The 27,603-nt window shown below is 48.6% G+C and overlaps 1 protein-coding gene and 1 long non-coding RNA gene across 6 annotated transcripts in view; one reads left to right on the top strand and one right to left on the bottom strand.

The window, feature by feature from the left end:
• Nucleotides 1-27,603, top strand: LOC137445206 (uncharacterized). The gene is made up of 3 exons (XR_010988363.1): nt 1-131; nt 11,169-11,309; nt 26,942-27,603. It is a non-coding gene; the product is annotated as an uncharacterized lncRNA (long non-coding RNA).
• The window catches only part of PRKAR1B (protein kinase cAMP-dependent type I regulatory subunit beta), a 117,732-nt gene continuing 111,863 nt past the window's right edge, over nt 21,735-27,603 (bottom strand). For all 5 annotated transcript variants that reach the window (XM_068146741.1, XM_068146738.1, XM_068146740.1 and 2 more), the window contains exons 10-11: nt 25,618-25,699; nt 21,735-24,190 (exon numbers count right to left, since the gene is read on the bottom strand). In XM_068146741.1, coding sequence (XP_068002842.1) covers nt 24,018-24,190; nt 25,618-25,699 — 255 coding nt within the window. In that variant the 3' untranslated portion in view covers nt 21,735-24,017. The remainder of the gene's footprint in view (nt 24,191-25,617; nt 25,700-27,603) is intronic.

The raw sequence follows: 27,603 nt of genomic DNA, 5'->3' as shown, positions 1-27,603 counted from the left end.
AGCACAGGTCAAGCAACGTAGCAGGACCAACTCATGTTTCAGAGGAGTGTGCCGGGGCAGCAGTGCACCAGGGCAGCACAGCCACGGGAAGGTCACTGGGAGAAGCGTGGTGTGTGGGGATGGGCAGCAAGGTAGGCACTGTGGTGCTGGGGAGGGGGCTGACGCCACAGAGGGCACTGGGCTGGCTTCTAAATGGTACCTGCAACCCGTGGCTGCTCTTTCAAGAGGTCAGGCTGAAATGCTGACTCTTTCTTGGCCCTCCTGACAAGGCTTAAAGTTGCAAGAGGAATCGTTTCATTGCAACCACATTCCTGCTGAGGGAGTCTTGGGAAACCTGTCTTTTCCAGGCTTGATTTTAGTAGGGATTTTGCCTCATTAATAATCTCGTTACAATTAACAAAACACAATGAGTTTGGGTAAGGTTGGGGGTTGGTGTTGGTTTTGCTGTTTGTGTGTTTGCTGTCTTTTTTTGGTGGGTTTTGGGTTTGTTGGGGTTTTTGGAAGGTTTGGCTGCTTTTATTGTGGTGGCTGTTTGAGGCTGGCTCTTAAGTGGTTCAGCATGCTTTGCAGGATACATCCTGCCACCACAGCTTATAAAAAGGACCAGGAGCTGAGAGTGTCCTGGCTCCTAAGAAATATTCAGAGTGATCCAGACTTGCACCATCAGTGCCAGTGCCACACAGTATAGTAACACAAAGGAGGAAATGTCAGAACATAAAATCCAGGCAGCTGGACAGGAAGCTCACCCACCTTGGGTGGTTTCTCTCTGGTTTTGAACATTTCTTTGGCCTTCAGCTTCAGAGGGGCAGGTGGCCATGGTGGGGGAAGATCACCTTGCTGTTCTGCAGCCCAGTTGCTGCATGCTTACAGAAGGAGGCACAAAGCTGTCGCAGAAGCAATACAGGTGATGGATTACAAATGGAGAAAGTGCTGATGGTCAGCAAACTGTTCCCCTTCCTGCAACTTGGCCCATAAAGAGCAACAAGGAGAGCTGCAAGGAGAACAAGCAAGGCAGTTATTATTGCAGCTGGTACACCTACAAATACTGTTTCCTCCTTTTCTAGCTGTTCCTTCTGGATCCTTGTACTGGCTCTGTCCTTCTGGCTGAGCTTTGTTTTCTTTGAAACTTTTGTTGGTACAGCATTCCAGATGCTTTCATGGTTGATAATTTTCTTAAATAGTCATGAGAGGCAAATCTGCTACAAGGTTTCTGCTAAGGGGAGTGATCAGGTAGGGGCTCAGAAAAGTTTTATGATGACTCTACCCTTAAACATAGAGGGTGGTCATGGCCCACCCAGCCTACACTTGTTGACACTTAAAGTCACAACACTTCCAGAGATGCTTTGCTCTCCTGTGAACTTTAAGTCACAATACTTCTGGAGATGCTTTGCTCTCCTGTGAGTGAGGCATGGTCCCACTAGAGCTGAGCCTCCTCTCAAACTGCCCCTTTGATTTCAGTTGGGGTTAGACCCAGCTTTCCCTGGAGAAATGGTTTGGTTCAGGACCAGAGAAAGACAGTTAGTAGCACTCTTGCTAAAGTGCTCTGCTCTCCCCAATACCCAGCTGCTCCTTCCTCAGGAGGTTCAGCAGCACAGCCGAAAGTGAGGGGCTGTTTGACCTTGCCTGCTCTAGGAGCCACTGCTGAGTGACACACAGTTCACCTTCAGGGCTGGAGTACAAACTGGCAGCCCTGCCAGCCTGGGTAGCAAGATACCATGTTTAGGCATTAAACTAGGGCACTTGCATACCAGCACAGGCCGCTATTTTAGTGGGTATATGAAGTTGCTCCCTGCTCTCCACCCCTGTGGGACAAGGGAGCTGCTATGAGCAGGGGATATCCTCTGCCTGGTGGATAAAGCTATTACAAATGGGCTGTGTTTTGTCAGCAATACTTAGTTCATCCAGCTGAATGACTGTAAAAGTACCAGCCCAGCTTAAGGTACGCTGGCCTATGTTCTAAATGAAAGCAACACGCTCTGGGCTTGGCCTCCAGGGCCCTGTGCATGGTGTTCTCATGCCTCCTCGGCAATGTGGGTGTAAAGCTCTTCTCCTCTGACTCAAATCAAAGCCAGTCGCAGCGATTCTGTGGAGACCATCCAGGATGTAACTCAGCCATGTTAAGTACCATAAAATTGTGATATTATTCTTCATTGTTTGTAGCTTGGAAGCCTGCAGAGGCCTAGCTTGGAGCAGTCCATTTTATTAAGCTCCATCCAAAGACAGTGAGATAGTTGTTCCTCCGAAGAATTTGTATTCTCAAAGTGCGAGCCGCCCCCTTTGTGTTCTTGTATCCATGCAACCTTGTTGCTCTTACAACATTACACATTTGTCCTGTGAGATTCCCTCCCTTACAATAAAAACTCACGAGAATGATGCACACATTTGCAGCTCTACACGCACCAGAGGCTGCAGGATCCAGCAGTGCCCAAAGGACAGCGGAGATATGAAGGCTGCCCTTAGTGGAGATGCTCATTTATGTTGAAGTGCAGATGTTTGCAATGGCTGTGAAGGCTCCCAATTGTATTTCTGACCCTTTTGGTCATAGAAACCCTTCATTTTATTTATTTACATTAACAGAAAGTCCACTGTAGAGTTCTGTACATTTTTCTTCTTTTTTGTTGTCCACATCTAGCAGCACAGCAGCCTCATCCTCAAGGGGTCTTGATGACTGCAGTGAAAGGACTATGCTTGAAGTCCCCAGCAAAACACAGCATCTCTCCAGGGGGCTTGGTGGAGTCAAGGCTAACAAAGTTACCCAAACTTAATCCTGAGTGTTTTCATCTGGCACACTATTATGCACTGGGCCACTAATGGTAGTGGTCAGACCAGAGCAGGCAACCCATGTTGTGTCTTCTGTCTCTCAGCAGAAATTCCCAGGGAATTCAGGGCTTTCCAGCTGCTTATTCTCAATACTTATGCAATTTCTTACTAAATGCCGATAAAGATCCTTTTATCACAAGGCACAACAGTACTCAGAAATGCAGAGAGGACATGGTGAAGCTCCATAGTAAACTTTACCATGTGATTGTGCCCAAGTTGCAGATGAGAAGCTGGGAGCAACCATTTCCAAAGCCTTTTTTTTTCTCAGCCATCCATCACCTCAGGACAAGTTACAGAATCACAGAGTCAACCAGGTTGGAAGAGACCTCCAAGATCATCATTCCTGGCCTGCATCAGAAATAGTGTGGCTAGCAGATGCAGGGAAGTCATTCTCCCCCATGTACTCAGCACTGGTTAGGCCACACCTCGAGGACTGTGTCCAGTTCTGGGCCCCTCAGTTTAAGAAGGAAATTAAGATACTTGAACCTGTCCAGAGAAGGGCAACGAGGCTGGGGAGAGGTCTGGAGCACAGCCCTATGAGGAGAAGCTGAGGGACCTGGGGTTGTTTAGCCTGGAGAAGAGGAGGCTCAGGGAGACCTTATTGCTCTCTACACCTACCTGAAAGGAGGTTGTAGCCAGGTGGGGGTTGATCTCTTCTCCCAGGCAACCAGCACCAGAACAAGAGGATACAGTCTCAAGCTGCACATGGGGAAATTTAGGCTGGAGGTGAGGAGAAAGTTCTTCACAGAAAGAGTAATTGGCTACTGGAATGTGCTGCCCAGGGAGGTGGTGGAGTCACTGTCCCTGGAGGTATTCAAAAGAGGATTGGACGTGCACTTGAAGCCATGGTTTAGTTAGTGATGAGGTGTTATGTATTAGGGAATAGGTTGAACTTGATGATCGCTGAGGTCTTTTCCAACCTGGTTGATTCTATGATTCTAAGTTTTAGCATTCTGCTAAGTTTCAGGTGCAACAGACCTGCCAGATGCACACAGCAGTGCCACATCATTTGCCTGTGTCACATGTAGATGTCTTCGCTCAGTCTGTCACCTGCTAGTCACCGTCGTGTGTTCACTGGGAGCACGCTGCTGGGTGACAAGGGGAACATGCACCCACATTTACACCAAAAGTGAATTTCTGGGTTCTTGCAAAAAACAAATAAGTGCAGAACCATCTTCTCCATCCCCTTGAATGTAGCCTTTGCTTCCCTTTCAGCAGCAACCTGGGATGCTGTCCCCATCCTTCTGGACACAGCACTCCTCCTTTCTTGGAAATCAGTGAAAAATACAATGTTAAACCACAGCACAGGCAATGGCCCTTTAAGCATTGTCTGTTTAACTGTAGCACGAGCTCTCCTGCACTCGAGTGCTTTCCATAAACAGCAAGTCATCCTGGAAGGGGAGGGAGAGGATGATAAATAATCCTGTTATTCATGCGACTGCGTTCTTTCATGAAACTGGGAAAAGGCAAAATAAAGTGGCGGCTGCAAGACTGAGAAGGAAATGCAAGGGAGTGGGTTGTGTTGCTGCAGTTATTTCAGGCTAGAAGGAAATCTGAAGAGAGTAAGGTGAGCAGAAAAGGTTTAAAATGCCAAGAGACAGAATATTAAAGATCAGCTTTCTCTGCATCCCTGCTTTGTGTCCCTGCTAGATGCAAGGGTTGGCTGCAGCTCCGGCTGCCCACTGCTTGCTCCTGTGGTGTGGCTACCTGTGCTGGAGGCTTTCTCGTCTGCATGCACCTTGCAGAGAGGAGGGAAGTGGGAGGTGTTAGAGCTCCTGTAAGGACAGACAGCTGGGCAAGGAGAGAGGCAAAAGTGGGCAAACTCTGGGAAGGAAATACCATGGAGAAAAGGGGAAGCAGAAAAGAAACCCATTTGCTGAGAGTTCTGGCAAATCAGCTCTAATTAGTTTTCCTAGGACAAGCTATGATGTTCCTTCATTCATATTTTGACCTTATGCCAGAGTTGCATCCCCAGATTATGGTGGAGATGTTAGTGCCCACGCTGCAGCCACTCCAGTTCTTCATCTGCCCTCCCCATGCATCCCCCTGGGCCCTGAGCTGGGACAGCTGAGGCCCAGCCATCCATTCTATTTGATCATCTCTGCTCAAGAGCAGGCTCCCACAGAGAGCCTGGGCAGACAGCTGTGGGGTAACATCTTAAACCACTGCAGCTGTTTGCTCTCTGCATGGGAGTCAGAGCCCTCCATCCCTGGGATGCTCCTGGAAGCAGCCTGGCTCCATACTGCTGCCAAATTGCCCAGTGCCAGCCCAGTCCCCATTTCGTAAGAGCATCTCATGCTGGAGTGAGTCCCACTAAGACTTCAGTAATGACACACACCCATTTCAGCAGTGTGGCATCAGGCAGACACATTGTTATCTTCTACAAGTTCCTCTTCCCCGTGTGACTTGGTGGCATCAGTGAAATTCCTTCAGGCTTGTAAAAGCTTAAGCCATTGTAAACACAGTAGCTTTGGAGTCTAGGTACTGCAGAGAGAGAATTCTTCTCTATGTCCCAGATATTTCAGGTGATGAAAAACAAGAGAGAAAGAGAAAAAGAATGAGAGAAAGGTAGAGAGAGAGAAAGAAGCGGAAAAAGAAAGAAAGGGAGAGAGAAAGAGGGAAAGAAAGGGAGAAAGGGAAGGAAGGAAGGAAGGAAGGAAGGAAGGAAGGAAGGAAGGAAGGAAGGAAGGAAGGAAGGAAGGAAGGAAGGAAGGAAGGAAGGAAGGAAGGAAGGAAGGAAGGAAGGAAGGAAGGAAGGAAGGAAGGAAGGAAGGAAGGAAGGAAGGAAGGAAGGAAGGAAGGAGGGAAGGAGGGAAGGAGGGAAGGAGGGAAGGAAAGGAAGGAAGGAAGGAAGGAAGGAAGGAAGGAAGGAAGGAAGGAAGGAAGGAAGGAAGGAAGGAAGGAAGGAAGGAAGGAAGGAGGGAAGGAGGGAAGGAGGGAAGGAAGGAAGGAAGGAAGGAAGGAAGGAAGGAAGGAAGGAAGGAAGGAAGGAAGGAAGGAAGGAAGGAAGGAAGGAAGGAAGGAAGGAAGGAAGGAAAGGAAGGAAGGAAGGAAGGAAGGAAGGAAGGAAGGAAGGAAGGAAGGAAGGAAGGAAGGAGAACATTGAAAGACATCAGTTTCTCTGCTCCATCTAACTTGAGTCCAGTGTCTGTAGCACCATCACATCAAGGCAGGTGGGGATTACACATGGTGTGGTGAGAAAGCAACAGGTACCTTTGTAAATCCTGCAGTCACCTGAGCCACATGTGTTGGTGCTGAGCTGTGCCAAGCCGTGCTGAGCCGTGCTGCCAGCCTGCAGGTGTTTTTTCCATCAGGCTGTACACCGCCGCGCGGCCGCGGCCGCCTGGCTGCATCTGCTGCATTAACGAGCGCTCGGTGCCTAATGGCTGGGTTAGTTTGTGAAGTTAAATACCACGGGCAACAGCCCAACCACAACGTGTGCAAACGTTAAACTGCTTCTGTTTGTAGCGCAGGGTCATTACTGCTGCTCCTTCTCTCTTCCTCTCGCTGCGTCCTCCCTCCTTCCTGCCCATCCTTGCCGCAGATTGTGGTTTCCAGAGCACTTCCAACTCCTGATTTTCTCCATCTTTTGCCATAGCTTTCCTGTCTCATTTCAGTTTCTGTGGATGCCAGAGGAGATGCAGCCAGCCAGCCCCAGTGTCTCCAGAGCGATGGGGAACTCTTCCAGTCAGTGTGTGCCTGGAGTCCAGCACAGTGCTTTTGAGAGCTGCTGGGTTTGGGATGTCACCATTACAACTCTGGATGCTCTTAGTGGCTGCTGGGAGAAGCCAGATCAGGGACTGATGCTGAGTGCCTGCTCCACTTCTACTCTGAATGCAAACAAGTATAGCTGCTGGATCTGTGTCCAAGTCCAAAGCCACTGGCGAAAAATATATGGCCTTAGCCACACTAACGTCCTGCTTTTGCAGAAGTCAGTGGTAGAAGTTTTGGGGGATTAGTCTTCTATTGTAATTATCAATTACTTTTAAACTCTTCTGTGGCCAGGCATGCATTCAGAAACAAGGCAGGGCCAAATCTGAAGCCAGCTGTGACAGGTTTCCACCAGGAAAACCTCACTTGTCTTTCTAGGGCTGAGACTGAATTTAGATTGGAATTCCCAGAGGCATAAAAGAGGTGTCCATGTTCAGCTCCCACTGAAATGGGAGCTGAGCACATTACTTAACGAGAAGCATTTGAAAAACACTCTTCTGTCCTCCTTTGTTTAAATGAAGGTGCCAAATTCAAGCATCCATGCTGGCATGGTGTCCGTTTCCATTGCTCATGCTTTCAGTCTTGTAGTTGTTGTCATGGTCCTTCATGGAGGTCTCACCTTTGGTCCCAGGCTCACTTGGCCTTAGGTTTAGTTTTGTGCAGTACTTTCACAGTGTGTGCACATACACAAAGCACAACAGCTGGTGGATCTCTTATTCATGGCTTAATCACTTCCCTCCGGAGGTGTGCGGTGTGATGTGTGGTCTTACTCAACCCTGGCTTTCTGAGGGCTGGAGGGGCAGGGTCAAACGCAGCCCAGATTCAGCCCAGCGCTCAAGAGCATGACTAACCCAGAGTGTGAAGTATTCTCTTGATTTCATTAGGATGGACCTGCTTCTTTTCCTGATGTTAAGCAAGTATTTAGTCTTCTGGAGTTTTCCCTACCACACCCTTCCCATCTCACGCTCATGCTCATCTCAGCATCACATCACTGGCTGCCCACTGGGTTTCCACACGTCTCTGCTGACTTTCCCCAGGCCATCTGTCTGATCTCATAACCACATCTTCTTTGGTGGCTGACCATGTGCCCTTGGTCCCACCCTCCACGGGGGTTTGCTGTATCACTGCTACTTTCCTATCCATCTGGAATTTCCCCTGAGGGCCCTGAGCCACCTACTCCCATAACTGTCATCAGAAACCTTTTGCTTGGGGGGGGAGGGGATGGGACTTTCTGCACTGCATCTTGTGTTTCTTTGCTCCATGGTTGTGTAATCCAAATTGGCTGTCGATTTCATTTGAAATGCCATTACACCAGAACAGGGCCTCAGCATTCACAGCACTTGAGAAAGATAAAATAGTGATAGGGAGCCAGATGGCTCAAGAGACCAAGAATCAGTGATGGAATCTTTAACTTCTACATCACTGCTTCAAAATGCAGCTCTGATCCACAGTGAACTTTATGGTCCCTGTCCAATTTCTAGTGTACATGTAGTCATGCCAGAAACACTTCCCCTGTAAAACACCACCTGCTTTGGCTCAGAGGCCTGAAGAGGTGTGTGGTGGTCTTCCCCAACCAGAGTGAAATGTTACCTGCTGCACAAGGATGAAATGGTCACAGCAGCTCTAGCAGTGCTCATGCATGGTCTGTGGCAAGGGAAATTCTAATTGCAGTGTTGCCCACCTGATCAGCTTCCATGGGACAGACGTTTTCTTCCTCCCAAACTACCTTTCAAGCCATTTTTTAAACAGCCTTGTTGCTGAGTCTCCTGAAGACTCTAACTGCTCTCCCAGAGGTCTGACTTGGATCCCACATGTGCCACGTGTGAAGGCTCCTCAGAGATGACAGACACTTTGCCAGAGTATCAGTAGAAAGAGGAAGAAGCAAGTAAGGAATGTGTGTCTGTCATGGCCCTAGGATAAAAACAGGGTGAGAACAAAACCTGGCTGTGCACACAGGAGCCAAAAGCCATACTAAACTAAGCTACAATCTCTTACAGCACAGTCCTTCTTCCTGATGATGGTTATTTTCTAACCTAGCTGTGAATGAATCAGGCAGAAGCAGGTGCCAAAGAAGAGGTGACTGTGAAATGGCACTAAGGACAAAGGCAGTCCAGCCTTCCAGGTTTTGTTTACTGAAGCTGTAATAGTCTGATAGGGCATCAGCCCCCTTACTGGTAAAGTCTTCAGCTCTATGTGAAGGCAACAGAGAAAATGAGTGGTTTTCCTTGCAAGGCTTCTTGGCTTGGATGTTGTCCCTCTTCAGTCCGTGTTCACTGAGCTGCTCTCTCCCAGATTCCCCTTGCCCCTGCTGGAAGGCTGCCCAGAAACTCCCTCCCCAGCTTAAGGATTCAAGACCAAGGCAGCCGAGTCAGGCTTGATGTGTAGGTCTCTGCCCCATCTCGCCTGCCTGTGCAGGTCCATCTTGTGCCTTCACCCTTGTTTTGGCTGCATATGCTCCCTGCTTCCCTCAGTGCTGGTGGCTGTTAGGTGCACAGAGCCAGCCAGCACCCTGCTGCTCCACATGCTCCCCCCTATAGCTGGTCTCATGTCACACATCCATGGCCCTGCGTCGGCTCTGGGGATCTGCTTTGTACCATCAGCAATTGTTTGGTTTACATTCGCGTATCAGGCTGTGACCCTGAACTGGCTTCTCCCTTTAAATTCCTTCCACTTGGCCCTGCCCACACTGTCCACAAAGCCTCTCAAAGAAATGCAGCTTGGAAGAAAAAAAAAAGTAAAAAATGAAAAAAAAGAAAGGGAAAAAACCCAAAGTAAAAAGAAATCAAAGAAGAAGAAAAACCCCTTCACAACAAAATGTCCTTCTCCGCCGGCAGTGCTGCCTGGGTGCGGTTTATCCCAACACTCCCCCGCAACGGAGACGCGGAGTCTGCTCGGCACTGCAGGCGTCGGGGTCACCCCACGGCTAAGCACAGGGCACCCACCAATGGTGCCCATCTGCAGGGCTTGTCCTGGCTCACGAGGGGGCTGGAGTCACCGCAGAGCTCTGCTTTTATCCTGCTTTCACCCCAAGCTCGCCCCTGTCGCTCTGCGCCTCGCGTGGCCCCGCGAGTCATCTCCTGCGTGGTGAAGATCCCGTGACAGCCCCTCGCCACCTCGCTCGCTCCCTTACGTATACAGAGAGAGATAGGATTGTCCTCATAAAGTGGCAGCTCCACACACATGCTGGTGGGCGGATAGCTTTGCATTTGCCCTCATGATTTCATGCCAAAAACATTTGCAAGTTCAGCTCGTCGCTTGATCTCCCTCTCACTCTCTCTCTCTCATTCTCCCTCTCGCAGCTACTCACAGAGTCTAACCAAGGTGCCCTGCGCCCGTGCCCCCAGCAGCCACACAGGCCCCTGCTTGGGTTCCTGCTCGCATCCCTACAGCTTTGTCTTTCCCTTGTCCTGCTCCAAGTTCTTCACATTTTCTTGAAGGCTTTCAGTGTGGTCAGAATAAATCACAGCATGGGCAGTGCTGCTATCGAGCCTTCCCTTTGGCCTCTGCCTTCAGCAGCCAGTTGGGGATGATTGATAACGTAGAGAAAGGCTTGGCACAGCAATGGTTAAAGGGACAAAGCTGGTGTGATGCAGGAGCCTTCTGGACAGAAGCAGTTGTATGAAGGCCTCTAAGTGCTATATTTATTTTTTTCTGTTGCAAAGGAGTGGATTTGTTTAGGGTTTTTTTTTGTTTAAGTGTTGTGAGAACAGGAATGTTTCTTTTTCAGCCAATTCCACATACTTTTTGTTATAGGAGAAGATGTGGTCTGAGGGTTTTAGCAGAGGCTAAAAACAGGGGAGGACTGGATCTATTTTGGTGGTGTATCAAATGAATAATCAAAAATGCTGCTTGAAAAAAAAAAATGAGTTTAGCAGCAGCTCCAGGCAAACCCTGCTCAGCAGGCAGCCCTCCCCTTACCTGTGTGGCACCCAACAGACCGTGCTGCTGGGTGCAGATGTGCAGATGTGCTCCATTTCCACCCTTCGGCCAAAAGACATGCCTTTAATCATGCCCTCCTGGGAACTGAGGCCTGATGTGTAATTGTTTTGCTGTTGGTAAAATGAAGCACACTGGCTCTCAGAGGTTGTTGCAAGGCTGTTTTCAAGACAGTATGTTGGATGGGGGACAGGCAAGTCTTGCCTGAGGGCCTCACACATCCTTGGGTAATGTGCAGTGTGAGGCTTAGCTGGGACTGAAGCGCATCGACTGACCCTCGCTCTCCAGAGTGCTGGGGACAGCAGTGCAGCCTTCTGCGGTGCGTGGACTTTCCTCCCTCGCTCCTCCAGCCGGATTCGGAGCTCAGCCTCATCCATTCCCATCCCAGCACGCTGTCTCCATCACACCCCGCCTGCTGGAAAGGTGACGGTGTTCTTTCAGGACCCCACATGACACATGTGCCCTGCTAAGGAGGTGCACTGCTTGTGTCACTTCAGAGAGGGCTGCAGGTCTGCCGGCAGCCTCGCCTGCAGTGATGGGTGGGATGCAAAACAGTTTAAAAACCAGAGGCCAGAGGTTTTTTTTTTTAGCCTAATCTGCTAATGCCAAAGGATCATATTTGGCAGCAACATAAGGAGAGCTCTCATCAGTTTGTATTTCTGCTTTTCTTCCCTTTAACAATCTAATTTTGTACATTGCAGTGTGGAATCCAGATACAGATAATCCTCCCCCAGTTAACACCACCCTAGTCGTGCCCTGTGGAAATCTGTCTTCTGCTTGTGGGAACCGGAGAGCTGCGGGTGCCTTGCTGGTCTGGAGACTCTCTGGATGGGTTTCAGAAGGTAACAGATAGCTTAGGGTCACAGGAAGGGCTGCTGGAGACCTGTGCAGAGCTTTTCCTGAGCACTTTTGAAGAAAGTGACCTTTCATGTTTGCATCTCACTCTGCACTTTGGTGGAGGGGACAGTTGGTAGCGATTGGAAAATGAAATGTTTTGATTGTCACAGAGGAGAAAGTAACAATTTTCCCTGTAAACTTTCACACCAAATGGAAATATTCTGACAAGCTATTCAGCCAGAACGACCTTTTGTACTGCAGAACAAACTGTGATGAACGTTTTTTTCTACCAGGTTTTTCTTCTGACATTATGAATCCTGACGGGGGATTAGCTAGCGTGGCTCATTATCAGTGTATATAGCATCAGAAGGAATACTTGAAGATGTGTGAGATCTTAAAACCAACCATCTGATGCCAATAAGCATTTTGAGAACCAAAAAGCAGGAGTCATGGGCTAAAGTCAGTGCTAATGTTACTCCTAGCTGTGGGTGAAGTTGCCTCAAGGCTGAGTTTGCCTCAAGAGAGTCAAGCTGGGGAGCAGTTTAACTTCTAAGGGAATGAATTGGGAAGGTCAGCAATGAAATCTTGAGTCTGCTGCAGAAGAAACAGGATGCATGTCTCAAGGGCTAAGAATGGCCCCTTTGCTAGATTTATGGGGCCAAGGTGATGAGAGAGAGGTCAGATAATAACCTTTCAAATCACAAAGGCAGACCAAATATGCTTTGCCATCGCCCGCTTGCTTTTCAATGTATGTGTGTGGTGTTTGGAAAACAAGGCCCCATCTGTCCCTGCTGAAAGAGAAGCAACAAAATAACACTGCTTGGTAGGGAAATGCCCAAACAGAGGAAAGATAATGGGGACATTCAGGCTGGCAGCAAATGGGGGTAAAGGCACTAAGTCTTGAAAGCACACTGCCTTATCTTGGGCAGGAGCTGCTGGAGCTACTCTGTGGGTAGTGTTTTGCCAGCCCAGGGAGGCTTCCTTCAGTGCCCAGTTATCTAGAGTGTCAAACTTCAGCCAAGGCCACCAGCTTGTGATAGAAAAGGGATGCTGCACTGGAGGAGACACATCCCTCCTGCTGCAGCTGGTTTTGCTCCTAATCAGAGATGCCCTGCGTGGGGCAATGGCTGCAGGTGGAATGGGGCTTGTGAACTAGTCCCACGGGAACACAGCCAGCCAAACAGGGAAGCAGAGAGGGGTGACTTCACTGGGGAAGGACACACAGCCCCTTGTGGTGCCATCTAATACAGTCCTACTGCTCCCATATCACCCAGCTGGTTGGGCTGGAGGCTCCTGCTCCACTACTAGGAGCCTCCTAGACCATTTTGAGGGCTTTCTTGATGCATACACAAACCACTGATCCCAGGTGACTCTGAATTTATTTTAACATGAATAAACTGTGTATAAATGACTGAGGAACCCTCTTAATTCAGCTACAAATTTGATACAAAAGAAGACACAAACTTTCCTTCCAGGTTTATGTACAGTTGAAGCAGGAGCAACAGAGGGAGAAAAACCTGCAAACAAAAATAGTGTCCTTGCTTATTGCAAGACAACAAAGCTATGTGATGTTGCAAGGCTCTTGGCTCATGGCCTTGCCATGCTTTCATACAGCTCCTGGAGAAGTTACAAAAGTCCAATGGGAATCCATGAGTTTTGATGAGGACTGTCCCTGCCTCCCACCTGTCCTGTCCTTGTGACAGGAGTCAGGGCAGAGAAGTGACACACAGCAACAGGGTGACAGTGACCACTTCATTGCTGCCCAACATTGCACCCCATGGCTTTGTTCACCCAATCTTCCATGCTCGGGGTCTGCTCTCCTCTTATGGTCCTAGGGTTTGTCCGTCTGTTATTGCTCATCAGGCAACCTGTGCAGCAGCAAGGCCCAGCCTCAGCCAGGCAAAATTGGTCACCTGGTGTGACATGGGCTCCATGGAGTACATCAAAGCTGGAGGACTAGAATTCTTCTCTGAAGAGCAGCAGCCATTTGAGATTTTTTTTCAGAGACCACTCTTAGCCATTTTGCTTGATTTGATGACCTCCAGATTGAGACAGGGTTTCAAAAGGGAAAAAAGTTGTAGAAGACAGTGCAGTTTCCCACCACCACCACTTCTTTCCTCCATCATCAAGGGTTTCATCTTCTAAGCACAACTGAGACAAAACTGCAGGCAGTGGAGGAAGGATATTTTCCTAGGTAGCTCCAAGGTGGGCAGCAAGCACAAAGCAATCAGCTCTTGTCAGCCAGAGACTCTCCAGGGAGACCTGCTTTTTCTAAGGTGCTCTTACACAGAGCACATCAGTGTGAGGTCTCAAGGCATTGCTCTAAGACCCCCAGCTTGCTATGGGAATGCTGATCTAGTAAGGATTACCTTTCTTCTGCAAATCACAGCCCTTTCTTTGCCTCTGCTGTAGTATTTTTTTCTGCAGCTATAACTTACCACTGAGCAGTCTGAACTGCAGGCACTAAACAACGCAGGCAGCAGCCTCCCTCTACCTTCGGGTGGACAGCTGTATCAGATGGCACCCGGATGGTTTTAGCATGAATCACTCCCTGCCTCTGTAACCAACATTCCCATAACCTAAATCTATCAAAAAGAACATAAACCACATCAGAAGCCAGTTCTCAGATACTCATTTGCTAAGACTCTGGAAATCTTTTATATTAAACAGATCATCTCTTTATAGGAGTATGAAGCTGAAGGGTGGAAAGGGACAGTCTTCCATCTGGCAAGGCTGTTTAACTTTTTCTGGCTTCCTAAAAGCCATTGTCTTGTAAACTGAGCATTCCTTCACTAGCCTGGTAGACACAACATTCCCCGTGTCCCAGGCAAGCACTGTGCAAGGCCAGCTTCGCTCTCTGTGGAGCAACAGTGCCCATGTGGGCCAGCCTGAAGAGCCCTGGGCACAGAGTCACAGGGATCAGGGGTGTCAGGAGGCTGGTGCTGGCTGCCCCCAGGGAAAAAAAGACATTTGGAGCACGGCAGGCTACCAAACATGGTCCTGTGCCGGCTTGTGTGTGTGGTCCCTCAGCATCGGCCTCTGGCTTTTTTCGGAAGGATGCATTTTTACTCCGAGCATCAAGTGCACATCACTCCCCATCCCCCTCTGCCTCACCAGTGCCCTCCCATGCTGTTCCTGCATGGTGTGCACAGTGAGATTCAGCTCCAGGCAACGTGGCAGAGCAAGAGATGTTAGTCTGCAACCTTTTAGTTCCCAACTCTGCCAAGCTGCGTGATGCCAACAGCAATTCCCACCCCTCACTTCCCCAGTGACGTTCTAAACCCAGGTATCAAAACGAGGAGCTTCCAGAGCACAAGTCACTGGGCTTGCAGGGATCTCACTGGGGTCAGCAACAGCATCTGAAGCATTCACCTGATGGCTCTTAGGTTTCTCCATATGGCTGAAGACAACCCTGGATCTCCAGGAGGATGAACCGCCTCGTTACAAAGGCTGTCTCATTTTTACCAGCCACCTGGGCAGCAAGCAGGGTCAGTCACACTGGCCACCTGAGGAAGGTGGCATCTCAGGACGCTAAACAACACCCCTCAAACACCCTTTGCTTCCAAACCACGCACAACTGCAGCTGAAGAACCAACTGTGAGTAGCAGTGGGGTGTCAGCTACTCATACCAAGTCAGATCTTATAGGGAAGGCTTTTCTCCCATGCTATGATAATCCTAGGCCTTTTTAATCCACACCAGTGGTTTTTATTCTTAGTTTCCTTCATCTGTCAGCAATAATGTCTTGGGTTTCTGCTTGTGTACACGCTCTAGTACCTGCTATTGTGCTGCTGATGGGCCTTAAGTTCTCCCTTTGTTGGAGGCATATTCATTTCAAAAAGGTTTTACATTACCCAAGGTAGCAAGTCACAAAATAAAACCATTGTTGCAAATATCATTTGCAGCTAATCTTGGTATAATCCACAGCAAATGTTTGTGTGCCATGCAGAAGTGGCTGGATTTGTTTACAGTTTGAAATTGTTGGAGAGAGGATTCCATCTAGATTAGTGAGCTAATCTGCTGTAATCTGCTTAAAAAGCTACTGGAATGGGTTTTCTTTCACCGAGTCATCTTAGCCCTCTGCGTGCAGCGACTTCAGACAGGGACTGGATTCAGGCACAAAAGGGCAGTTACCTTCTGGGCACTCAGGGGGTTGCAGGAGAGCCATAAGTTTCCTTTTCTGCCTTAAAGAATGGGACAGCTGCAAGTGACTGAATTTAAACTGAGATGGGTGTCAGGCTCCTCCATCCCGTTTCCTCGATGCAGCGTTTGAACTACGTTGCCTGGGGATAAACGAAATCTTTGAAGAGGCACCTGCAAGGTGCTTGCACAGAAGTCATCCTTCCTGAATTTATTCTGGCTTACTGCACTCCCTCCTGAGGAGGAGCTGCATGAGGTCCCTCTATGCTTGCATGCTCCTGAGTTAATAAGGAAAGCACCCTGCTAGTTTTCTTGATATTTCCAAATGTTGGAAGGGATGGGCAATTAGCTTGTATTCTTTACTCACAACTCAACTTTGCACACAAGGAAGTTGCAGCTCAAAGTGGGAAAAGATTTTAGATACTCGCCATACTCCACAAAAGGTCTCTGACTGATCTGGGCTCCCATGGGAACCATGTCTCTCCTCCTTGAAGGGGCTGCCAGGTTCAGGCTTGGACCTCTAATGGGCCAAGGAGTTATGTGCAAATCACAGGCAGGAGACTCCAGGATCCTCCTCCAACCAAGTGGTGAACTTGGCTGCAACGTTCATTTCATGTACAGCTGAGGCTGTCAACGGTTGTCCACAATACACCAACATTCAGAAGTTACTGAGGACAAAGGGATTCCTCCCAGCTCCTGTCCCCTTTGTGGGGTTGCTCACACAGAGGTGGCTTTGCTAAGGCACTGTGCTGCCTGCAGCATGGATGGATCCAGAGCCCTCTGCACCCTATCTGTCCAGGACATAGGCAGGAGCCAGGCAGGGAGCAGCCCTGCCAGAGGAGCAGCAATCCCCCCTGGAGGTAGAAGGCCATTTTGTTTCCCATTTATTCACCACACCTGGGCCCATCTAGGTGGCCATCATCAGAGCACACTGATGTAGAGGATGGGGTTGCTGCCATCTCCCTGCTCCTCACAGGTTTTAAATCCCATCTCCTGTACACCTCATGCCAGCAGTCTGGGCACTCCCCTGCTCCTTCACCTGGGCTGGGGTGATAGCTGCAGTTCAGCTCTGGGCTTTGAGACCAAGAACCTCCCAAGGGAGAACCAGGGAAGAAAAAAAACCATCTCACCTCATCCTGTAAACAGCAACAGCCTCAGGACTGCAGATCCCAGACCAGAAAGGGATCCAGCTCAGAATGGGATCCAGCCCAGAAAGGGATCCAGCCTGGAAAAGGATCCAGCCCATCACTGGGGCTGCCCTTTGGCAAATGCATCAACTCTTCAGTGTTGGGGGGGGGGGCAGGCAATCACTTTTTTTCCCTCCTTTCCCACATCTCCCCAGGGCCGGTGGATTATTTCAGTGTGGGTCCCTCTGAATAATACATTCATCTGCCGTCCTTCCCCCACCCCGTCCTCAGCAAGGCCTTCATCAGTTGAACACAGTGGCTCGGCTCCAGCACGCACAGCTGCCGTCACTGCTGCAATTCTTTTGCCTTGAGAAAAAGCATATACAATTTAATATGCTCCTGGCACAACAGCTTTGCTGGGGCAGAGGAGGCGGGTTTGTTTATGGCTATTTTGATAGGGCAGCTCTCATCCGGACACAGGTTCTGCTGCATCTCCCCACTCACACAAGCTCGCCTTTGTTGGGCTGGTTCTTATGCTCCTCGGGAGCCTCTGACCATTTGGGTGCCTTTTCCTGCCCCCTGCAAATCCAAGTTTTAAAAAGCCCTCCCTGGCTAATCCTGTGTTTCTCTCCTAGCTAAATCTTGGGCTGAGAGCCAGAAATGCAGGGCAGTGGGAGAGGGTGTGATGCTTTACTGGATACGTGTCAAGGCTATGAACCATCTCGTCATCCCATGGGAATCTGGCCCATGGCAGCATGTGCTGGATGCATCCGAGCATCCACATCAGTGGGAGTGGAGCTTGCAATGCTGCTGGTGGCCATTAGTGGGGACTTACAGGTCTGCCAGGCTCAGGAGCAGCTCTATGGCTTTCACAGATACCTTCAGCCTCACTAAGAGCCATATGAACCATGCTGCAGGACCAAAACCAGAGCTCTACCATCCCAACAGAGGCCAGTGCTAAGACATGTAGATTCTCCTCCAGCAGCAGTTCCTGCAGTCATCATTACACAAGTTACACTGTGAGCAGTGATCCATCTCCCTGCTCAGCACTTCTGTGGCAAGTTCATCACCCCAGGCAGGGTGGAGTGCAGAGGAGATGCACTTACAGGGCGGGAAGGTCTCAACCAAATAACCCAGAGTCTACAAATGCAGCCAGCTCCTGCAGTCTGGCAAATTGCTTGAGCTGTCCCTGCATGAGAAGGAGAAATAAACTCTTGTATCCTTCAGCTGCTAAGTCTGTTCCTTCTTCAGTGCTGCAGTGGAAATAAATGGTGGGAGGGTTTAGCCAGCACCAATTCATTGCCATGATCGATCTGAAGGCTCTGGGACTTTGTGCTTGGCCCACAAACACGACTGAGAAAATGAAAGCGGCCAGAAGCGCGACCCATCATCCGATCAGCGTGAACACATGGGAGCGGAACAGAGTCACTCTGTAGAGCCTATAAATTCCACACATGTGGAGGAATGCAAAGCAGCTATTGTACCCCCACTTTGCAGATCCATTTCACTACTTTCCCAGTTTATCTGGAAAATACATGCTGCATGGTACTGGACGTCGTATTTCACTGCTATGCACCATGATGTCTTCTGATGGAACAATTGCCATGCTTGTAGTCTAAGGGCAATACAAAAGTGCTTTCAAATAATAACAATACATTTTCTGTATAAAGAGGATAGGGAGTAGCCACTTCCCAGAAAGGCTTGATTTCCCTAGAGCCCACAGTATGAACATCCAGAGCGCCAGTAACAGCAGGCAGTGGGGAGAAAATCCCTGCCTCATCACCAGTCTGTATGTCCAGTCTACAGCTTGCTGTTCTTGCTGTTTCCACCCACCAAGGGTAAGGTGAATGCACCCAATGAGCCCTTGAAGCATGAGGCTAGGTTTATCCCATCAGGGCCTGGGTGAAGGGCACTATTTTGGCAAATCAACTCTTTCAGCTTCAGAGCAAAGCTACGAGTAGGGAGGAGCAGCGTTCTCGCAGCCCAGCTACCAGAGGGATCAGACAGCCCTGCAGCATCTGCCAATTCATTCAGCACTGCTGGCCCTTGCAGCAACATGGCATGCCACTGCTCCATGTTTGGAGACAGTTTATACTGGAATGGGAGCAGTCTCCTTGGGTAAAATGATGATATTTTTCCTCCATGAGAGCTCATGACTATTTTAGAGAACTCTGCATGCTTACAGCTGCCTAAGCACAAGAGGATGGGATGTGTGTTGCAGCTTGTCTGGGCAGCAGAGGCTCTCTCTGCTATAACTTTTGCAGAGTTACTTGAAAACAAGGATTAAAACACAGCTGGGGTGGGGCTGCAACACTGAGAAGTGAAAAGTTACCCAGGCACTTCTGAGAGAGGAGTCAGAGTGTGCCCGAGGAGGAGGTGCTCCTGCTTTGCTTTGCTTTCCCAGCCACAGTGCAGAGCCTCTTTTCTACAAGCCCAATCCAGATTTTTAGAGATCAGAAGAATCACTCTGCTATTGGAGCCTGATCAAGCACTGAAAAACATCCTCAGCCTTCGCAGAAATACCAGCTGGCTGCAGATGCCAGCTCCTTTGGCCAGGCAGCTCTTGCAGAGCAAAGGCCAGCTTGTTGTGCGAGTGCTGCGTCCCAGCTCAGACTACCCCGGGCAGCCAAGAGCCCCAGAGGAACCCTTGGAGAAGGAGAAGCGTCAAAGCCAACACATTCCTGTAACATCAGATTTTCAAGGCTACAAACACACTCACATCCAAGTATGTTCTCCTTCTCCAGAGGGAAATATGGGACCTACAGAAGTGGCAGTGGAAACGCTCTCACGCCGTTCTGCGCAGCCGTGTGCATTTGAAAGAGGGTGAAAATGAGCTGCAGCTAAGGCTGCCAAATCATTAGAAACAGATTAAAAAAACATGCCTGGGGATGTAAGAGCAGATAATTCGGTCTCTAAATGGTGAGCTGGTCTTTGAAACAGCAAGTGTGAGCTTTTAAACTGGTTAGTGCCCACTGGGTCACTGGTGCAACACCGCCCACTCTGTCTTCTTACTTTAACTCTCATCCACCTGTGATAGTTCTTGGGCCACTCCTGCTGTTGTAGGGACTCTATCTCCATGTGAGCAGCAAGCAATGGGATTTCTGGCTCTCATGAAGGAGATCATTGTGGTTTTGCCTTTTACAGGATCACAGGATGTTAGGGGTTGGAAGGGACCTCCAAAGATCATCGAGTCCAACCCCCCTGTCAGTAGAGCCATAGAATCTAGCACAGGTCACACAGGAATGCATCCAGATGGGTCTTGAAAGCCTCCAGAGAAGGAGACTCCACAACCTCCCTGGGGAGCCTGTTCCAGTGCTCTGTGACCCTCACAGTGAAGAAGTTCCTCTTCAGGTTGAGATAGAACCTCCTGTGCTGTAGTTTATATCCATTACTCCTTGTCCTATCACAGGGTGCAACTGAGCAGAGCCTGTCCCCTCCCTCCTGACACCCAACCCTCAGATATGTGCAAACAGTTATTAAATCCCCTCTCAGTCTACTCTTCTCCAGACTAAAAAGCCCCTTTGCACAAGATCATAGAACCATAGAATCATGGAATCAATAAGGTTGGAAAAGATCACAAAGATCACTCTCTGTGTAGTGCCTCCACTTCTGAAGACCATTTACCACCCTAAACCCAAACCAGCAACCACCAACCAAAGAGGTGTGCACTGGGTTCACTTGGTTCTCTGCAACAGCTCTTGTTTTCCACCAACACCTGAACAGGTAACACGGTGCCAGACTGGGCTTGCTTGAGGCTCGCGGACTCACAGGGCTCCTGTGACACCACAGCTTCACGCACCCAGTGCCACAAAGCGGCGGAAATGCTGAGGAGAGATCAGAGTAACCTGCTACACTAAAGCCTGGACAGCCACATGGGCCTGGTGAAAAAATCTGGAGGTACAATTAGTTTGTATTCAAATAAAAAGTCTTGTCTTTTGTCTGGGGAGTCCTGAAATGGCTGCGACACAATTAACTCCAACCCAAAAAAGACTGACAGTGGGGAGTGGCGAGATGCTCTTTTCTGGGGAGCGTGGGCTGGAAATGTCCTCCTGGAAGAAGCTCAGAGAGAGTGGTCACTTTTGATTACTACATAATGTGAGTAATTCTCTGGAAAGACGAGTCCTTCCCGCTTGAATCATAGCAAAGGGGGGAAAAATAGCACACTCCAGAAACGGAAAGCTGGACAGCCCTCGGATGCCGGGAGCCACCCAAGATGCCTGTGCAGGGGCCGCCGCAGAGAAGCTACATGAAGTGAGTTCACTAGCCCTGCAGGCTGGTCTGGATTCACCACTGCAGCACTGGAGCCAAGCTTGGACTACAACACACCTAATTCTGTGGCCACGCAGAGCTCTGGTGAATACCAAAGGTAGCGCGGCACTAACAGCACGCTCACCACCTCTTCCTCACCCAGAAGTCATATCCTCCAGTCCTTCAACCACTGCATTCACCCTGATGCATGAGATACAGGTGGTTCCTTTGGAGGCTCTGCCTCCTCTGAGAAGTTTGTCCTTAATGTAGCTCTTGGCCAGCTCCTTGCATGAACACAAGCCATGGCAGCAGCACAGTACATCTCTGGTGCCAAAAACGCCTTTGTGCTTCAGTCCCGGGGCAGCTGCACTTCTCAAAATCCACACGTGGCCAAAGGTTGAGAGGAATGATTGGGACAGAGCCTCACTGTGATCATGGCCATGGGTTCTGTCTGTGATAGTGGGGAGGAAAGGAACTGTGCTGGTATTTGAGAAAGGAGCCTGTTCTTCCCCAGGTCTTCTCATTGGCTGCACAACAGACTCTACACAGGGTCCCTACAGCCAGTGAGACAGCTCTCACACCTCATGATCCACATGTGCTGAAATGCCTGAATAAACCAGCATCTAAACAGCAACATGAATGGCCAAGAGACACCTTGAACCCCTACTTCTTTATATAGACATATATGGTTACAGTTAAACAGAAGGCATTTTTTTTTCTTCATGCTAATCCTCCAGAAAACCAGTTTGGCTTCCATTACTATATATAGCACTGGGATGCTTGCTCTATTTTTTGTTCCTTTGCATCTGATTATTTTCAGTGGAGTTCAAACTTTTTTATGAGATGCAGATTTGAACCAGAACAGGGCTTGTAGTTGTACAGGCCTCCATTATGAATAAACCCACATCAGCCATAGGTAATGGAGAAGAACTTTATTCACACCATAATCCTGTCCCATCGCCCACTTCGAAATGTCACTGAACACCATTTTGCTCCACTCAAAAGCACAGGAATCCTGGTGTTAAATTGTTAACACTTCTCTTCAGGTTGCTCACAACAGAACCATAATTCCAATGTATTTTCCAAGAGGTTTAAAGCAAAGAATGTGTGTGTGTGTGTGTGTGTGTGTGTGTGTGTGTGTGGAGGGGGTGTGCTCAGTAAACCATGAGGCTAATACTCAGTGTTTAACAAGAAATGTACTTTGCATATTATGCCAAACACTCACAATTATCTTACCAATACAACAGAGATGCAATAGGTAAGGGAACATACATGACTGGGGGACCTTTAAAAAAGAGTTCTTTTAAAAACTGCACAAGAGGATACCAAAAGAATACAGGGAAGCAAAGAAAATGTTCTCAAATGCATTGACATTTATCTCTCTATATATAATGGGGAGTCTGCCTATATAAATACAACGTGATAAAAATGGCAAGGTTGGAAAATGTGGCTGGTCATATTCAGTTAACACATGCAAGAAGCATAACATAATGATAATAAAGAGTGGATACAGCCTGGCAGGACCACTGAAAATGTGCTGGAATAAATTAAGCACCTTGAAGTGATGAGAAGAGCCTGAAGTTGAGAAGCAGTTAGCTCTGCAACGACCACTGTGGGCAGCTACTGGAATATTGGGCCCTCTTGCTTGGGGTTGATGGGAATGTCCCAGGTTGGTCTTTGTTAATTCCAAAGAAGCAAGCACATTGCATGTCAGTAGGAGGGATTTTAGTGCTCACTAACACCTCTCGTTTCAAAAGGGAGGATCGCTGCCTTATTTCATTGCACAACCTCTGGCATGTAGAAGGTACAGAAAGTTTGTGTGTACTCAGAAGAATGTTATCACCAAGAAGAAAGTTTTGTGATACCTGAAAAGCAGGCAGTGCTGTTAAGGGCAGCTGAGATGTAGACCTTTGCTGCTGTTAGCAAAGACAAGTCCTCCTTCAAAGGAAAAAGCTTTAGGAAGAGTAATCTAAATGAGCCCATCCTCAAGGGCTGCACAGCAGAGTAAGGTCTGGGTCTGCAAAAAGCTCCATTCAAGAGGAGATCCATGTCTAGGCAGGGCAGCAACGACTGCCAGTGAAGCTACATGCCCTGGGAGGGACCTGGGCTCTAGGAGCTTCTTGTGAGATCCTGGTGCTTTTCGTTAGGCCATGCGTGTGTCTTCCAGAGGAGAGGCAGCATTTTGAGGCATGTGTTTGGCTTTCAGAAAAATCTTTTAAAAATCCTAAAAATTTAGTCATGTAGCAAAAGACTAAAAGACTAAAGGCATTTGAATTTAATTAAGTGGACCTCATTAAAAACAAGCTGCTGTTGTTGTCCCTGATGCACACCTGGCACCGTCTCCTCAGCATTCCATATAATACGCCAAGAAATGGCTGAGGACAGCCCACTGCAGATAAAAATATGTCTCAAAGCCCACTTAATTTGGTGGAGAAGTTCCCCTTGGGCTTTTAAGGGATCTAATGCAAACCCTCATTTACAAAAGCTGAGGACAAATAACTTGGGTCCTAAAGGCTCCATTTGAATTCTTACAAAACATTGCCCCTTGACCTCTTCACCCCCAAGACTGGAGCAGGGCTGTTTGGCATAGCACATTCTGCAAAGCAGACCTGAAAGGGCTTGTACCACAGAGGAGTATGGCTCCTGTATCTAAGCCACAAACAAAATGACTCAAAAGCTCTACTTTTACCCTGGCTTGCTGGAATGATCAAAACCTTCCTCCGACCTCCCCGCTTCAACTTCGCAACTGCCGCTCACCTCACGGGCTTTCAGAAACCTCCACTAGAGGTTCAGACCAGTAGAAAGTCTTTTAAAAGTGACAGGCAGAGGGACACTGCTTGATCAAAGAAGCTTGACAAAAGGTGAATAAGACCATCTCCAAAGATAAGAAGGAGAACAGACATTGGTATGACCTCTGAATAGTTAAAACCCACAGTTTTAAGCTATACGAGCCAACAATAGGGAGAAGTCTTGCCTGCAAGCCAAAAGCCTGCTCTTCCCCAAAGCTAGTCTTATCCAAACAGTTGTCTTCCTACTTACAGGATACATGAGATCAGAACTGACATCCAGTATGTGACAGAAACAGAAAAAAATCCACATAAAATGCACACTTTTGTTGTTTCTTCATAAAGCTACGGAGCCGCGCGGAGCAAATTTAAGTGCACAAGGTCACACCAAGGCAGCTTTCCAGAAGGAATCATTTAGACAGTGAGTGAAATGAAACTGTTGTATCTCTGGATGTTTCTCTTGAGGATCTCAGAGCAGGGACCCAGCACTCGCTCGAAGCGGGGCCGGTCCAGCTTCACACACTTCAGGGGTCCACGTGCCACCACCGTAGCAGCCCGGGGCCGGTTGAGCAGTAAGGCTATCTCACCTGGAAACAGGGAGACATGCACTGTCACATAGAATCATACAATTGTTAGGGTTGGAAGGGACCTCAAGGGTCATCTAGTGCCAATCCACCTGCCATGGGCAGGCACACCTCACACTAGATCAGGTTGCTCACAGCCACATCCAGCCTAGCCTTGAAAACCTTCAGGGATGAGGCTTCCACCACCTCCCTGGGCAACCTGCTCCACTGTCTCACCACCCTCATGGGGAAGAACTTCTTCCTAACATCCAATCTGAATCTACCCATTTCTAGTTTTGTTCCATTCCCCCTAGTCCTATCACTACCTGACACCCTCAAAAGTCCCTCCCCAGCTTTCTTGTAGGCCCCCTTCATGCCCTGGGCCTCTTTTTTTAGAGGGTGCATATCCTAGCCACCATCCAATTGCTTTGGTTGTAGAACATCTCCCTTTATCTCTCTCTTGACAGACACTTTACATAATTCTGTTGACAGTACAAATGCATTACACATGCATAATGCATGCGTGTAAAATGCCTTTGAAAACAAATGCTTTCAGACTGTTTTGCTGATTCTGGATGTGTCTCCTGTCAGTTACACTGGTGGAAACCAAGGAATGGTTTCAGCTTCACTGCAGTCTCTCAGTATGGCTGAAAGCAGCTGCTGACCTATGCATAACCCCTTGCTTGCAAAGAGTAGAAGACTAATTAAGGCAATAAGCACCTGAAACAGAAAGGGACCTGGGGGTGCTGATTGACAACTGGCTGAACATGAGCCAGCAGTGTGCCCAGGTGGCCAAGAAGGCCAATGGCATCCTGGCCTGCATCAAGAATAGTGTGGCCAGCAGGAGCAGGGAAGTCATTGTGCCCCTGTACTCAGCACTGGTTAGGCCACACCTTGAGTACTGTGTCCAGTTCTGGGCCCCTCAGTTTATGAAGGACATTGAGACAATTGAATGTGTCCAGAGAGGGGCAATGAGGCTGGGGAGAGGCCTTGAGCACAGCCCTACAAGGAGAGGCAGAGGGAGCTGGGATTTTTTAGCCTGGAGGAGGCTCAGGGGAGACCTTCTTGCTGTCTACAACTACTTGCAGGGAGGTTGTAGACAGGAGAGGGTTGGTCTCTTCTCCCAGGCAACCAGCACCAGAACAAGAGGACACAGTCTCAAGCTGCACCAGGGGAAGTTTAGGCTGGAGGTGAGGAGAAAGTTCTTCCCAGAGAGAGTCGTTCGCCATTGGAATGTGCTGCCCAGGGAGATGGTGGAGTCACCATCCCTGGAGGTGTTCAAGAGGGGGTTGCACATGGCACTTGGTGCCATGGTTTAGTCATGAGGTCTGTGGTGACAGGTTGGCCTTGATGATCTTTGAGGTCTCTTCCAACCTTGGGGATTCTGTGGTTCTGTGATACAACTCCATGTGCCTGTCTTTCTCAGCCACATTTCAGATGAACTTTCTTACCAAAATAATCCGATGGACCAAGTCTTCCAACTTCCACATACTCCTCATTGTCAGATCTGCGCTGCAGAACAGAAGCTGTGCCCTGGGAAGAGAAGTGGAGAAAGTCAGTTGGCTTTGCTCAGACCTGTGGTGCTTGGAAAAACCTTCAGTCCTGAGTATTGCCTTCTGCATGTCATGCTCCTTTACTCCTGCTAGGGAAGAGATGAAAATTGCAGTCAGTTTCTTATATGTTTCTTATGAGGGGGTTGGGGTTGTTCAGCCCAGAGAAGACAAGGCTCCAGGGAGACCTAATAGCAACCTTCCAGTATCTGAAGGCAGCCTACAAGAAGGATGGAGAGAGACTGTCGTGATAGGATGAGGGGCAATGGCTTCAAACTAGAGAAGAGCAGATTTAGATTGGATGCTAGGATCAAGTTCTGCACCATGAGGGTGGTGGAACACTGGAACAAGTTGCCTGTGGAGGTGGTTAGGGCCCCTTCCCTGGAGATATTCAAGATGAGGCTCAACAGGGCTCTGGGCAATCTGATCTAGTTGAAGATAGCTGAAGATGAACTGTGCCAGGGAAGTTTAGGCTTGAGGTGAGGAGAAAGTTCCTCACAGAGAGAGTCATTAGCCATTGGAATGTGCTGCCCAGGGAGGTGGTGGAGTCACCATCCCTGGAGGTGTTCAAAAAGGGATTGGATGTGGCACTTGAAGCCATGGTTTAGTAGTCATGAGGTGCTGGGTGACAGGTTGGACTTGATGATCTTTGAGGTCTTTTCCAACCTTATTGATTCTATGATTCTATGTCCCTGCTTACTGCAGAGGGGGTTGGATTAGATGACCTTTGGAAGTCCTTTCCAACCCTGACCATTCTATGATTTTACAGTATGTGAATTAAAGGATTAAAAAAATCCATCAGTATGGTGAAGCCCTATGAGGAGAGGCTGAGGGAGCTGGGGTTGATTAGCCTGGAGAAGAGGAGGCTCAGGGGAGACCTTATTGCTCTCTGCAACTACCTGAAGAGAGGTTGTAGCCAAGTGGGGATTGGTCTCTTCTCCCAGGCAACCTGTGACAGAACGAGAGGATACAGTCTCAAGCTGTGCCAGGGGAGGTTTGGGCTGGATGTTAGGAAGAAATTCTTCACAGAAAGAATGATTTGGCCACTGGAATGTGCTGCCCAGGGAGGTGGTGGAGTCACTGTCCCTGGAAGTGTTTAAAAAATGCCTGGATGAGGCACTTGGTGCCATGGTTTAGTTGATTAGATGGTGTTGGGTGAAAGGTTGGGCTTGATGATCTTGGGGGTCTTTTCCAACCTGGTTAATTCTGTGATTCTCTTTTACAGGTTGCTTGGATGCAGGCAGATCAGCTTGCACAGAAAAGAGGAGCAGGACAGAACTCATTAACTCCAATTTAACTAATGCACACCGTGCTGTGCAAATGTATGCATTAGTATCATTTAGAAGTACTTTGTGGGTGGATGCAAAACCTTACAGTATACACAGAAAGGATTTACATCAAAAGGAATAAAAAGGCAGTTTTCCAGGCACAGTCTTAGGACAGGATTTTTTAAGACAACAAGTAGAGTTTATTCCCCAGCTGATCATTCCCTGGATCTATTGCTGAAGTGGTTGGCAAAGGGAGAACTGGAGTTGATTCCCCAGCTGATCATTCCCTGTATCTATTGCTGAAGTGGTTGGTAAAGGGAGAACTGGAGTTGATTCCCCAGCTGGTCATTCCCTGTATCTATTGCTGAAGTGGTTGGTAAAGGGAGAACTGGAGTTGATTCTCCAGCTGATCATTCCCTGGATCTATGGCTGAAGTGGTTGGTAAAGGGAGAACTGGAGTTGATTCCCCAGCTGATCATTCCCTGGATCTACTGCTGAAGTGGTTGGTAAAGGGAGAACTGGAGTTGGTTCTCCAGCTGATCATTCCCTGGATCTATTGCTGAAGTGGTTGGTAAAAGGAGAAGTGGAGTTTATTCCCCACCTGATCATTCCCTGGATC

This window comes from Melanerpes formicivorus, unplaced genomic scaffold, assembly GCF_026170545.1.
Source record: "Melanerpes formicivorus ecotype bairdi unplaced genomic scaffold, bMelFor1.0.p_v2 SCAF_14, whole genome shotgun sequence".
Classification (NCBI taxonomy): domain Eukaryota; kingdom Metazoa; phylum Chordata; class Aves; order Piciformes; family Picidae; genus Melanerpes; species Melanerpes formicivorus.
The sequence above is the reverse complement of the archived record's forward strand: the minus strand, read 5'-3'. Positions and strand labels throughout refer to the sequence as shown.